The following is a 15,706-nucleotide window of genomic DNA, read 5'->3' as shown; positions in this document are numbered from 1 at the left end:
TTCAGGATGCTAAAATAATAGATGTTGAGAGAGCGTGTCTTAAACTTATTTTGAATTCCACAACACCTAGCCAAATAAACACACAATAAATACTTCTTGATTGGTAGCTAAATTCTCTACTGGCATAAAGCTCTTTCAAATCAGCTCTGAGCAGTGAGGTATAACTCTCAGTTAAAATCAGAAATCCATCTGAATTGCGAAACTGAATAAAGGAAACTTCATTTAAGACGGAGCCCCGGAAAAAAAAAAAAAAAAGATGGAGCCAGGAGGCCAGAAGGGGGAGCTCTCATGCCCTACCGCTTCTAAAGAACTATATAGACTTGTCCTGCAGGCACCTTGCATTTCCAAAAGGAAGAGCCTATGCTTTACTACCCCAGCAAGAGGAAGAAATATTTTTCTTTTTGCCCAGCAACAGTCCAACCAATGAGAAACTGTCTCAACCCAGCCAATGAAAAGCCACTACATTTCAACTCCCAGCTTACTCCAGTGGACATTTGGTTTATTACAGCCCTTCCCAACCACCCACCTGCGCCCTTTATAAAGAGCAGCCCTCTCTCCTTTGTGCTTCAGATTGTCTATGGTTTTGTGGTAGCTTACATGTCTCAAATTATAATTATCTGCTATTCCCGAATGAATCCATTTTTGCTGGTAAAATAATGGAAAGTTTTATTTCTAAGGTTAACAGAGTTGACATTCAGGAGAATGTCATCTCATGAAAAAAGTAGTTTAACTCTAGGGGAGCAACTCTAGGGGAGTAACTCTAGGGGAGCAAGTTTAACTCTAGGGGAGCAACCTACTGTTATAAACCCCATAGCTGAAATACTGGAAACACTGCACGTTGCATTTTATTTAGGAATTTATTTTTTCTACAAATGAGCAAGACTCAGTTGGCAATTAGAAGCATTAAACAGAAACTCTTAACCTACACTGCAAACAACCAGTATATTCCATAACACTGAATTTGAGGTTCTGAGTCTTTTATCAGTAATCCAATATTTAGTACTAGCTGCTGCTTCAGTGGTTGTTGGGTAAAACAAATTAAGTGATGATTCCAATTTTTGAGATAAAGTTTCTTTCAGTGTGAACTTCAGTAAAACAACCATAAAAATACCTGAGAGGTATTGTCCTAGAAAATAGGATTTTCCCTTATATTTAAAAAAAGCTTTGCAGGTTCTTATTTGGAGCCTATCTTTTGAAACCAACAATCTAAGCAATAATCTCTCCTAATTTTCATATCCTAGTATTTCCCTCTTTCAATAAATAACATTTTCCCACATAAATCTCAAGGCATTTGGGAAATTAAAAATTTCCCCAGCTCATTCTCACATTGTTCCTGGACACATTAATGAGCTAAACTTTTTATATTAACTACTTATCCATTGTCTCCTTTCTCACTGTACCCATCAGTGAGTCAAAAGTTCTTAGAATAATAGCGATAATTAAGAAAAATGCATTTTTAGGAGTCAAAACAAGGTTACATAGAAGCCAAGTACAAGGAAAACTTCAGAAGTCCTCCTCAGCATTTAGTATACGTGATTTCTTGAAATTCTTCAACTTATGAATGGCAGATGTTACAGAAATCTCTCCATGAATTTTGTTGTCTCTTGTTCGAACATTTACAGCATTATTTGTCTTTTCCTTTTCTCCAACCACTGCAGAAAAGAAAGGGTAATAAACATATTTTAAATAAATGATGTGTTAAATATTAAGTCGACAGTCATATGATACATGTCTTATTGAGTTCTTCTTCAGTATTAATCTAATGACCATGAAGTCATCCTCTGATAGTAAGTTTCTTGAGAAAAGGATTAGATCCCCTCTCCTTATTATCCACTTGCAAGAACACATACTATGGTCTTGGAGTACAAATTGGAGCAGGGAGATAGATCTTCAAGACCCTTCCCCTGCCAGAAAACCAGAATTTTCTGGAATCTAGGTAAAATGTTTCTCTCTAGCGCCCCTTCCTGTGGGATGATGCAGCAATCTGCAGACTTGTTTCTTGCCATGTAGAAGGAAGAAACTGGTCACCAAGTAAAAGGAATAAAGTAGATATTCAAGAAGAGCATAAAGAACCGGAGCAAAGTAGGGCCCAGAAATTAGGAGGAACAGTCTGGATAAGAGTTAAGCAGTTTGTTCTAGTTACTCTCCCAATGATTTTACTATTTAATTCCACCTTCCATGTCATGAAATTCTCCATTACCCTTCCAATAAATTCCATCTTTGTCTAAGTCGATGCGAGAGTTCTGTCACCAGAAGGAGCCTGATTGAAACATCACAATATCTACTACATAAATGCTTTCAATGACAAATTGCTAATAGTACAATCCTATACATATTTATTTTACCTTCTACAGAATCAGTCAACTTACTGGAGATAATAATATCATGCCTGGAAGCATCCAGTATCAGTTTCTCTTGATTTCCGAAACATTTTAAAATCAAAATTTTAGATGCTACATCTAAGTACTTATATCCCTTAAGGACACTTTTTCACTTAAATTTTCTTTTGATCACTTTAAATTTGGAATCTTTCCAACTCATTATCTTAATCCCAAAGATTTATAATAAATCAGAAAAGCAAGGGAGAATATTGGAGACCTGTCACATGGCTGAAATATAAAAAGCATAATTCTGAGAAAATCATTTTCACATTTTTTCATTGTTGGTTTAAGATATTAACTACTGCTAGTGATACTATACCACAGGATTCATGTGAGATTTTATAACTCTTCTTCCAGCAAATAACAAAGAGTATTTATGAACAATTAACCAGGAACACCATGGACTGTTCTTTGTGTACAGGTAACAAACAAATTGTCATAATCACATAATTATACCATATTCATGTAGTTTTACCATTCACATAGTTATATCATACTCATGTAGTTTACAGTATATTCATACAGTTATACCATTTTGGTTTTTGGAATTAAAGTGGAAGAAAACAAGCATTTGAGAAAATACAAACTTAAGTTACCCAAAATAAAATTATACTGAGCCAGCTGCGCATTTCGTATTTTCTTATTTAGTGTACAGCTGTGATCTAAGTCAACATCAGCCATGAATCCTTCTTCAAAAAATGCACTGGATACCTACAAGAAAATGAGACACTTTTACAATCACAGTATTTATGGGAGCCAGCCTCTGAGATGACCCACAGGGTCCTTGCCTTTTGTATTCACAGCTTGTGTCATTTCCTTCCCACTGTACCAGTGGCTCTGTGTGACTACAGAGCAGGGCAGAAGTGATGGCGCGTCACTTCCGAGATTAAGCTAAAAGACTATAGCTTCTATGTCTTTAACATCACTCCCTCTGGGGACACCAGTTGCCGTGTTGGAAGGATACTCAAGGAACCCCTGAAATCCCACATGGTGCACAACTGGGGCCTCCAACCGTAATGTGAGTGATCCCCAAGGAGGTAGCCCTGAGAGGCCAGCAGCACAACTAGAGCCTCTTAGGGGCCCTGAGCCAGAATCACCTCGCCACTGCTCCCAGATTCTGAGTCACAGAAACCATAACATAATAAATGTTTGTTGTCTCAGGCTGCTAAGTCTTGGAGGTATCTGTTACACTGCAATAGACAAATATTCTTCCTTAACAGAGCCATGTGGGAAAGAATAACTTAAATACGAGATATTTGAAAATACAGATTTCTGGGGACACCTGGGTGGCTCAGCGGTTGAGCATCTGCCTTTGGCTCAGGGCATGATCTTGGAGTTCCGGGATCAAGTCCCACATTGGGCTCCCTGCATGAAGCCTGCTTCTCCTCTGCCTGTGTCTCTGGCTTTCTCTGTGTCTCTCATGAATAAATAAAATCTTATTTAAAAATTCCCAATTTCTCAAAAACATTAAGAAGCAAAAATAGTTCTGATCCAAATACACAGACATGATTCAGATGTTACTCTCAATTACTGAAAATGCAGGCTGCTAAAGTAATGTATTAGTGATGCAATATTTTAAGGCACAAATAACATTCCGAGTCAAAATCTTCACAGACTACATATCAATATTATTATGTACTTTCTTGTCTCTTTTTTACCTGAAGTGCATATTTTTCACAAGTTGGCCCCACAGGGATCACCATTACCTGACGAGGAGACAGCCAGAAAGGCCTGAAAAATATGTAAAAATACGTATTTTCAAAATCTAATGATGATCACTTTATTATGTGATCTAAAAAATAACCAAATATTTGGTTTAAAGTAAGACTTCACAAGAGATCAGATTCGACAGGGTGGTGTGGATGTAAACCAAATCATATTGAGAGCTAAAAAGCAACAGAGTAGACAAAAGAGGAAGCTGGGGATTATGGGAGGAAAGGAAGGGAAGAACAAGTCAGCTGCTGAGTGGAAGGGCTACACATCACTTATCAATACCACTGGGCAATTGAACTCCAGGCATTTACCCCAGAGAAATGAAAACATGCTCACCCAGAAACCTTCCTGCTAATTTTCATAGCAGCTGGAAACACTCTGAATGTCCTTCAATGGAAGATCAAACTGGTGCATCCACACCATGGAACACCAACAGCGATAAAAGAGGACCAACTACTGAGACTTGAAACCAGTTGGATGGGTATCAAGGGAATTCCATTGAGGGATTAAAGCCAATCCCACACAGCTGCATACTGTGTGATTCCATGTATGTTACATTCTTGAAATGATGAAATTATGAAGATGGGAGAACAGGTGAGTGCCTGTCCAAGGATGATGATGGAGATGGGGTAGGAGGTATGTGACAATAAAATGGCAGCACGAGGAATCCTCATAAGCAACATAACTGTCCTATGTCTTGACTGGTGGTGGGTACACAGGTGATAAAATTTTACAGAATGAAACCTACACATGCACACAAGTGCATGTGAACTGGTGTGATCAATTTCTTCAAAATGAGATGGGAGACAAAGATGTCACAGACCAGTGGTTGCTGGTCTGCAGCACTTTCATATGGCATAGGACACACCATCATAAAATGTATCATCTGTCAGCTGGTGCCCTGACTGCCAGTAAGGCCAGTTGCTTCTGGGGACACAGTAGTATTAGTGGATCCCACAATGTCAGCTCAGTGCCTTACTTCTTTTGCTAAAAAAATTATTTCCATGGTCAGAAGCCTTATTGTGTTTCTGAGTGTCCAGGCTCAGTAAGTATATATATGGTGCTGTAGACAGAGACATGGGAGAAAAGAAGAGCTAAGCAGATTCTAGAGTTGATCTCTTTTCCAGCAAGGACAAGTCATGGCCCTTGTATGATGAAAAGGACCCAAGAAGCTGACTCTTCCCCAGGATTTTGGTTCCTCATGAGGGACCAGGATTGATCACTACTGATGGCAGACTGAGGCCTTGGAAGAGGCACAGCCAGATGGAACTCAGGGAGGTCTGTGTTGAGTCCATACTCCTGGGTGGCTCCTTTGTTCATGAACCACTGAACAGTCACTACGGGAAGAGTGAAGCTGATGGGAACCACAGAACGGGTCCTCCTGAGTTTGAATATTTAAAAACACCCCACACTAAGGGTTTTGTGTGGGCGACACCACCCTCATGGCCCATTCTGAGTAATTATTCACATTTCTCTCCTGCAAATTCACTTATTATCTGTTTTCCAACCTAATTACTTCTAGGTCTCTTATCTTGTGGCCAAAGCAGTAACAGGACCCAGGCATCACTGAAACTCCATAGGTCTGGCCATTTTTCCTTTCAGGGGAAGAGGACTAGGAGATGTACTCAAATTCCTGTACTTGATGGCATTTCTCTTCTATACTTCTTCCCTAAGTAGCACTAGGCTATTGTCGCTGTCCTCATTAGGTTTGTGCCAAAGCACTGTTCAAAGCCATGTGTGAAGCAGGTTTACATGTTTTTCTCCCAACGCTGATTGGGCACCCCCATTAGGTGAACAACATGGGTTGAAGGAAGGGTGGCCATACAGCAAGTGGTGGAACGGTACTCTCAGGGTCACCAGACACAACTACATCTTTAAAGGGCTTGAAATAGATGAAAAGATAACTCTTCAGTTCTTGCCTTTTTCCCCCAAAAGGCAAATGAGACAATTTTATGTCACACTGCTTTTGTCTTCTTTGTTTTGGGTTCCTGATCTGGCAGCTTCAACAAGAATAGATTACTTGCTGTTTGGATACTTGCTATTATAAGGCAGGAGCCACCAATTTTTTCACAGTGATCCTCTCTTGTTAGACATGACATTTCAAAATAACAGACATACAGTTTTTCTTTTCCATATCACTTACCATTTCCCCCCATAGTTTTCTGAAAGGATGGCTATCATTCTTTCCACTGACCCCAAAATGGCTCGATGAATGATCACAGGGTTCCTCTTATCGTCTCCATCCTTACTAAAAAATGAAAATTACACATTTATGTATTCTCTTAAGATTCAATAATAACTTTATCTTCTTACCTTCTATTTAAAAGTTACTTTCCTGAACTAGGAAAAACAACGAATTCCTCAAAAATCATTTTTAAGTATAAACTGTGCCATGTATTAGAAATAATAATACGAACCAAATGGAAATGAAATACATTATGTAGGAAAAAGCAAGGTAATATTAGAGCACTATTTCTATTATAAGTCTACTGATTATCTTTTATTCTAAACTACTGGCTATGATCAGTTTACTAATGTTGACAGGTGATCTTGCAAATTGTAATTTTTTTAAATTAACTTTATTTTGAACTATGGCTTACTCCACCAGTACCATGTTGGAACAATTGTTGAAGACATTGAAGAAATACGGAAAATGGATTTCTGTTTCTAAATTCTCATTTTCTCAGGGAGCTTGGGTGACATAGTTGGTTGAGTGACTGACTCTTGGTTTTTGGCTCAGTTCATGATCTCAGGGTCCTGGGATGGAACCCTGTGTCAGGCTCTGTGCTCAGGGGGGATGCTGCTTGAAATCTCTCTCTTCCTCTCCCGCTGCACCACCTCCACCACACACTCTCTCTCTCTAAAATAAATTTAAAAATCCTTTATTTTTTTTCATTTTATTTATTTATTTATGAGACACACAAAGAGAGAGGCAGAGACATAGAGGGAGAGAAGCAGGCTCCTCACAGGAAGCCCGATGCGGGACTCTATCCTCAGACGCAGGACCACGCCCCGAGCCAAAGGCAGATGCCCAACTGCTGAGCGACCCAGGTGTCCCAATAAATAAATCTTTTTAAAAAAAATTTATTCATGAGAGAGAGAGGGGGAGACAGAGAGAGGGGGAGACACAGGCAGAGGGAGAAGCAGGCTCCATGCAGAGAGCCCGACGTGGGACTCGATCCCGGGTCTCCAGGATCATGCCCCGGGCCGAAGGTGACACTAAACCGCTGAGCCACCGAGGCTGCCCATCAATAAATAAATCTTAAAAAAAGATTATAAATTCTGATTTTCTCACAAATGCTAAAGATGAATCATGAGATGAATGATTGTTATTTATAAAATATAAAATGAAATTTTAAAAAATTTGCACTGCCATAATTAGTTAAGTTGAATGCCATTTTACATATATTTGTTTACTATATATATATGTACACTATATATAGACACGTTTATACATATGTGTTTAAAAGTTAATCACCCCCCCCATTCCCACTAGACAATGGACAAGGGGCCCAGGGGGCAGTTGAAGAAAAAGAAATATAAGTAATCATTGTTCCTTGTCCATTGTCTAGTGGGATGTACAATTGTGCTGCTTTCATAGTTTGGCTATTGTAAAGAATGCTGCAATAAACACAGGGGTGCATATACCCTTATGAATTAGGGTTTTTGTATTCTTTGGGTAAATGCCAGTAGTGCGCTTACTGGATCATAGGGTAGTCCTACTTTTAATTTTTGGAGGAACCTCTGCACTGTCTTCCACAGTGGCTGGAAGTTTGCATTCCCACCAACAGTGTAAGAGTGTTTCTTTTTCTCCACATCCTCATCAATGCTGTTGTTTCTTATGTTGTTGATTTAGCCATTTTGAATAGGTATAGGTGATAGCTCATTGAGAGTTTGATTTGCATTACCCTGATGATCACTAATGTTGAGCATCTTTTCATGTATCTGTTGGCCATCCAGATGTCTTCTGTGAAGAAATGTCTATTCATGTCTTTGGCCCCTTTTTAATGGGATTACTTGTGTTTTTGTGTTGAGGTGTAAAAGTTCTTCATATATTTTGGAAAATAACCTTTATTGGATATGTCATTTGCAAATAACTTCTCCCATTCAGTAGTAGGTGGTCTTTTAGTTTTGTTGACAGTTTCCTTCATTATGCAGAAGCTTTTTATTTTGATGTAGTCCCAATAGTTCATTTTTGCTTTTGTTTGCCTTGCCTTGGGAGATCTATCTAGAAAAATGTTATGGCCAATGTCAGAAAAACTACTGCCTATGCTCTCTTCTAGGATTTTTATAGTTTTAGGTCTCACATTTAGGTCCTTAAACCATTTGGAGGGTTTTCTTTTTTCTGTATGTTGTAAGAAAGTGATCCAGTTTCATTCTTTTGCATGCAGCTGTTCAACTTTCTCAACACCATTTGTTAAAGAGATTGTCTTTTTCCCCTTGCATATATCTGCCTCCTTTGTCAAAAATTAATTGACCATGTAGTTGTTGGTTTATTTTGGGGCTTTCTATTCTGTTCCATTGATCTGTGTGCCTGTTTTTATACCAGTACCAGATTGTTTTGATTACTACAGCTTTGTAGTATAATTTGAAATTTGGAATTGTGATGTCTCCAGCTTTATTTTTCTTTTTAAAGATTGCTTTGGGGATCCCTGGGTGGCGCAGCGGTTTAGCGCCTGCCTTTGGCCCAGGGCGCGATCCTGGAGACCCAGGATCAAATCCCACGTCAGGCTCCCGGTGCATGGAGCCTGCTTCTCCCTCTGCCTGTGTCTCTGCCTCTCTCTCTCTCACTGTGTGCCTATCATAAATAAATAAAAAAAAATTAAAAAAAAAATTTAAAGATTGCTTTGGCTATTCAGGGTCTTTTGTGGTTCCATACAGATTTTAGGATTGTTTGTTCTAGCTCTGAAAAATGCAAATGGCATTTTGACAGGGATTGCATTAAATGTGCAGATTGTCTTGGGTAATACAGGCATTTTAACAATATCTGTTCTTCTAATTCCATGAGCATGATATATCTTTCCATTTGTTTGTGTTGCCTTCAATTTCTTTCATCAATGCTTCAGTTTTCAGACTACAGGTCTTTTATTTTCTTCATTAAGTTTATTCCTAGATATTTTATTATTTTTGGTGTAACTATAAATGGGATTTTCTTAACTTCTCTTTCCATTGCTTCATTATTGACATATAGAAATGCAACAGATTTCTGTACATTGATATTGTGTCCTGTGACTTTACTGAATTCATTTTTCAGTTCTAGTAGTGTTTTGGTGGAGTCTTTAGGGTTTTCTCTAGGTGGTATCATATCAGTACTACTTTAATGGATTTTTAAAAAATAGTTTACCCAGCTATAACTATTTTTTAAAATATTTTATTTATTTATTCATTCAAACAGTATTCATTAAATTCACTTCAAATACTACATGATGGATATCATCAAATATTACAATGATGGATATCATCATTGTCAATCATTTCCAATAAGAGCCATTATAACGTGACTGCAGGCCAAATCCTGTCTCGATCCCACAGAAAGCTCTGGGGTGGGGTAGGTAGCTGAGTCCAGCCTGAACAGATATACAAAGAAATAATTCATTCTATAAACTAAACCAGTATGGTATATTCCTGAATGTTACATAATGTTGTTCTTGTATAGGGAATGAAAGAGAAGTGGGATGATCCTTTCACAGGCCCCTGGATACAAGAAATTTCTGTCCCTTATCTATATCAAAAGAACTAAAATCAGGTCTAACCTTAAGAAGGGAAAATAGTGAAATAACCTATATGTACATATCTACATGTTCAGATAAACAATAGAATTAATGTCAAGGTCTCCAAAGATAACCCCAGTGGATTTTGTCGGCATTATATTAGATTTACAGATAAATCTGAAGAGAATTAATATCTTCCCAATATTGGTTCTTCCCATTGCAAGAGTGTGGTGTGAGTTTTCATTTAAACAACTTTTTTCTTAAATTTTCTTTTCTCTTGAATTTATCACATATGAGTAAGATCATATAGTATTTGTCTTTCTCTGACTTATTTCACTTAGCATAATACACTCTGGCTCCATCCACAACACTGCAAATGGCAGGATTTCATTCTTTTTTATGGCTAAATATAAGCAAGAAAACAGATGAACATATGGGAAGGCGGAAAAGAAAAAAAAATGAGGGACGGAAACAAGCTCTAAGTGACTCTTAACGATAGAGAACAAGTGAGGGTTGATGGAGGGAGGTTGGTAGGGAATGGGCTAGAGGGTCTGTTAAGTTTACTCCTAGGTATTTTACATTATTATTGTTGCTTCTGAAATGTTTTTTTCCCCACTGCTTTTCCTAGCAGGTTATATATGAAAATAAATTAACTTCTGCATTTTGATGTTATTTAACTTTATCATTAGTCTCCATTTTTCTTCATTTAGTTCTGGTGGATTTCAAGACATCTAACATCTACAAATAACAACAATTTTATCTTTTTTGCTTCAAATATTTGTACTCCCAGAACAATTCTGAGTAATAGTACAAATAGTAGGCATAGTCCCTTCTTTCCAACAAAGCTGAGGTGTTCTTGTTATTTTATAATAAATATTCTTTATCATAGTAAAAAATTTCTTTTTGGTCATCTCACAAGTATGGATGCTAAATTCTGTTGACTGAATTTCAGCATTGTTGAATGTAATGAGTGACAATAATATACTTTTTAATGCTTTCTTAGGAAAAAAAAACTTATTTGATCATAATGATGATCCTGATGCTCCTCTCTCCTTTTCCCTTCATATCTAAGCTATGACCAAGTCATATTGGTTCTACCTTCAAAATATACCCCAAATACCTACACTTTAAAAAAAAATCTCTATTACTGCTACCTTATTCTACCTGTCATCATCTCTTACTTTGTCTTTAGACCCTGCTCCCACTCTTGTTCTCCTATTGTTATCTACCCAACACCTAGGGTAGATGGATAAATAGATATGGGTAGCCGAGTGGATGGATGGATGGATGGATGACAAAAGGACAGAGAAACGGATGGATGGAGACTATCTTGCCTGATCTGCTTCTCTTCCACATCATCCTTGAATGTCCATCAACGTTCAAATTTTGTTAAACAAGCGTGTCATTTCAGCATAAACAAAGTCCTGTCATCCCCTATTCTTTTTTGTTCATTTTAGTAGGTTACTGGGGAAAGATGGGTTCTGTAAAACATGAACTTAAGACACCATCTTTCCTAAAAGGTCCAAATTTATTTTTGAAAGTTCTGTGTTTTATCCCTCATTTTCCTAAGCATTTTTATTATTCTCATGTGTTGGTGTAACTCTCAATATTTAATCAACTATTCTTTCAACTCTTTAACTTACAAGTCTTAGTGTAGCTTTATATATGTAGTAATCAAAACACAAGATGAAGAATACAAAATAAAATAAGATTTTTAAGGGCTGGACACAAATTGAGATTAATCCATAAAATCATACTGGAAAAATGATGGTTGTTCTCTTATTATAAGGATCTTATTAGGAAAATATTCTATTAAAATTATTAGATTTGAAACATGCCAATAATTTTTCCTTTTTAATTTTTATTAATAATTTTGAATGAAAGACAACTCAGCACATTATCTAATCAACACTATATCCAAAACTTAGACATGCTGATAAGAGGGCAGTTTAAAGGGATATGGTCATTTTTGTCTAGCTCAGATCAGGATGTTGGTTCCAGGCAAAATAGAGTAAGCATGCTCCACCCTAGCTCTCTCACAGAATACAAACACGCACCCTGGAAAAAAATGCATGGAACAGCCACCCGAGGATTCTGAAAGTAAATGATGACAGGTGGATTGTTAAAGAAGATGAGAATTTGAAGTACCATCAAACCAGTAGTTAGTTTCCTGTAATTTTGTCTTCCAGTATTGTGTGGCTGGTGGTCTAGACTAAAAGGTGGCCCCAAACCAAAAGTATACACTAGATGCAACGTCATGAGAAATCCTCATTTCCTGGTCAAGAGCCTGAAAAAATAACTTCTAAATTTCAAAAAGAGTAGGGGTTGTGGAAACCCTAGGGTTTCTTTTTTCCTCTTTTTTTCTGTTCTCTTCTGTCCAACCCCCAGGCATTCCCACAGAGGCCAGGGACTAAACTGGCACTTAAAACTCTGAGGAAGAGGATCATTCTCTCTGACCAGAAGGGACTATGATCCCACATGTCAGGGATGAATGCCTGTTGCCTTTTTTTTTTTTTCTCTCTCTCTCTCTGGCCTCCTGATGCTTGGTCTCTAGCACAGATATAGTCACAGAAAGAAATATGGTGGAGTGAGGAAGTTAAAGCCCCAGCTTTCTGGCCATAGAACTGTAAAAAGATAACCTAGGGAATCAAAAGTGCCAGGGAAATCAGAGAGCAGGGCATGCAATATAGCTACTCCATACTCATGTATGAACTCACCTGGCCTCCCCTCTGAGCTGCAACGTGTAGGTCTGACTGAACAGCACACAACAGGCTTGAGAACTGAACTACGTATGGGATTTGACCACTGGGTGGCACACACACTGGACAGATCTGAATAGCACCACTAAGGCTCTGAAAACTGAACTCATATTGGAACCACAGCCCACAGAAGGCATGTTAGAAATTAAGGCCTGAACCTAATTACCCCTTCAAATTGACTGCTGAACAAACAAACAAAACAACAAGAAAGAAATCAACAGTATCTTTATGATTTAAACAAAACCCATCATCTCCTAATATTCAAACTGTCTGGGATACAATCCAAAGTTACTTGCCATATTCATTACCAGGTAAATGTCTACAGGTGAGGGGAAAGGACCACAGATTCCAACAGTGAGATGACAAGGATGGTGGAATCACTGGAGACTATAAAAGAGTATTATAAGCATACTCCAACAAGTGAAACTGAACACACTTGAAATGACTAGAAAGATAAAAGTCTTAGAAAAGAAACTGTAAAACTAAAAAAAAATACAAGGATTGGAATAAACAAAATTCACTAGATGGACACCGCAGCAAAGGAGATGACAGAAACGAGTCAGTGAACTTAAAGATACATGAACAAAAGTATCCAATCTGAAATATACATAGAACAAGTGATGAAAACATAAACAGAGAATTGTGTAACAATAACAAAAGGCCTAATATTCACACCATCTGAATCCCAAAGTGAGAGGAAAAATAGCACAGAAAAAGGCATACTGTGCTATCTAGAAGAAACCCACTCTAAATTTAATGACATAAGCAGGTTAAAGATAAAAGTAAAAGGACAGGAAAACCCAAAACAGGCAAAAATGAAGAAAATAATAAAGAGAAGACATTGAATAAATTAAAAGCATAATAACAGAGAAAATCAATGATATTAAAAGTCAATTCTTTAAGAAGATCAGTAAAATTGATGAATCTCTAGAAAAACTGACAAAGAAAAAAATAAAGATGCACATGTTACTAAATTATGAATGAAAGAGAAAATATCGCTTCAGGTGACACAGAAATTAAAAGCATAATATGGTAATATTATAAACACATTTGCACATAACTTCAACAACTTAAATGAATCAATTCCTTGAAAAGCACAAACTCTAAATTTAACCAAAAAGAAATCTGTAACATAAATTTATCTTCTATCTCAATGCAAATGAACTCATAGTTAAAAACCTTCCTAAAGAAAACCTCCAGCAATGGATGGTTTCAATGGTATATTCTACTAAACATTTGAAAAAGTAATAATACCAGTTCTACATATCTTCCATAAAATAAAAGACAGTGGACCACTTTCCAACTCATTTTGTAGGCCAGCATTACCCAGATACCAAAGCCAGTGAAAGAGCACAAGAAAAGAAAACCACAGACCATTATCCCATCTCAACATACATGCAAACTATCAGGAGCTCAAATCCAGTAATATATAAAAACAAGGATACACCATGACCAAGTAGAATTTACTCCAGCAATGCAAAGCTGGTTCAACATTCTAAATCAATGTACATTCACCATATGAACAGGCTAAAAAAAGTAAAGTCATATGATCCCATCAATTGATGTAGAAAAGGAATCTGACAAAATTCAAAACCCATTTATGATTAAAAAAAAAAACTCTCAGAAAACTAGGAATAGAGAAACTCCCTCAATTTGACAAAGAGCACCTACAAAAACCTATATCTAGTGTAATACTTAAAGATGAAACAACTATACGCTTTTCTCCTAAGATTGGGAAGAAGAAAGTGACAATCCCCACCCTCATCCCTCTATTCAACCTAGCGCTGGGAGTTCTAGCCAGTGCCATGAGGCAAGAGAGCACAAGAAAAGGCAATAAAAAGCATACAGATGAGAAAGGAAAGGTTAAATTGTCTCTATTTGAAGATGATATGACTGTCTATATAGACAAGAATTCTACCAAAAAAACAAACAAAAACCCGAACTCCTAGAACTGATAAGTTAGTTCAGCAAATAAGATCAACATAGAAAAATCAGTTTTAGTTCCCAGTAAACACACAGGTGACAAAATTAAGAATACAATACACCATTTACAATTGCCCCTCCCAAATGAAATACTTAAGCATAAAGCTAATAAGATATGTACAGAACTTGTATGCCAAAATCTATAAAAACTGATGAAAGAAATCAAACAAGTTCATATACTGAAAGATTAACTACAGTTAAGAAGTCAATTCTACCCCCAAACTAATTTTAGATTTAATGCAATTCCAAACAAAATTCTCACTAGGGATTTTTTTTAGACCTATTGAAAGCAAAAGAGTTAGAAAAGCCAAAACAACTTTGAAAAAGAATAAAAGATTCACATTATCTGGGACGCCTGGGTGGCTCAGTGGTTGAGTGTCTGCCTTTGGCTCTGGATTCCAGGATCGAGTGCCACACTGGGCTCTCTGCGGGGAGCCTGCTTCTCCCTTTGCCTATCTCTGACTCTCTCTGTGTCTCTCATGAATAAATAAATAAATCTTTAAAAAAAAAAAAAGATTTCCATTATCTAATTTTAAGACATTATCAAGCTACAGTAATCGAATCAGTATGGTATTAATAAGGGAATAATCAATGAATCAGAGTTGAAAATCTAAAAATAGGCTTATACAATGTGTCTGACTGATTTTTGATAAAGGCCCAAAGGCAAGTCAGTGAAGAAAGAACAGTCTGCCACAAAAATGTTAGCACAATTAGACATCTAGATACAAACAATGAATGTGACCTAAACTTCATTTCTTACACAAACATGAGCTCAAAATGGATCTTAGATCCAAAGATAAAACTTAGTATTAGAAAACTTTTTAAGATAAAGCATAAAGGAAAATCTTCATCACCTGTGCTTAGGCAAAGTATTTGTAGACATCATGCCAAAAGCATGATTTATAAAAGAAAAAATTGAAATTAAAAACTCAAGATTGAAGGGAAAGTTAAGACACTGTAAAAAACGAAAAAATAACAACTATAGGAGGAACTATTTGCAAAAAACATATTAAAGCCTTTGATTATATAAAGAACTCTCAAAACTCAACAGCAAGAAAACAACCCAATTTAAAAATTAGCAGAAGACTGGAACAGACACTAAACCAATGAAGATGTATTAATGGTATAAAAATATATTAAAAGATGTTAAGATCATTAG

The 15,706-nt window shown here is 36.9% G+C and overlaps 1 protein-coding gene across 2 annotated transcripts in view; it reads right to left on the bottom strand.

The window, feature by feature from the left end:
• Positions 1-838: 838 nt before the first annotated feature.
• TARS3 (threonyl-tRNA synthetase 3) overlaps positions 839-15,706 on the bottom strand; it is a 73,139-nt gene continuing 58,271 nt past the window's right edge. For both annotated transcript variants that reach the window (XM_025437393.3, XM_025437394.3), the window contains exons 16-19: positions 6,238-6,342; positions 4,040-4,112; positions 2,978-3,092; positions 839-1,652 (exon numbers count right to left, since the gene is read on the bottom strand). In XM_025437393.3, coding sequence (XP_025293178.1) covers positions 1,504-1,652; positions 2,978-3,092; positions 4,040-4,112; positions 6,238-6,342 — 442 coding nt within the window. In that variant the 3' untranslated portion in view covers positions 839-1,503. The remainder of the gene's footprint in view (positions 1,653-2,977; positions 3,093-4,039; positions 4,113-6,237; positions 6,343-15,706) is intronic.

Source organism: Canis lupus, chromosome 3 (genome assembly GCF_003254725.2).
Source record: "Canis lupus dingo isolate Sandy chromosome 3, ASM325472v2, whole genome shotgun sequence".
NCBI lineage: Eukaryota > Metazoa > Chordata > Mammalia > Carnivora > Canidae > Canis > Canis lupus.
Note: the sequence above shows the minus strand (reverse complement) of the source record. Positions and strands in the feature narration are given on the sequence as shown.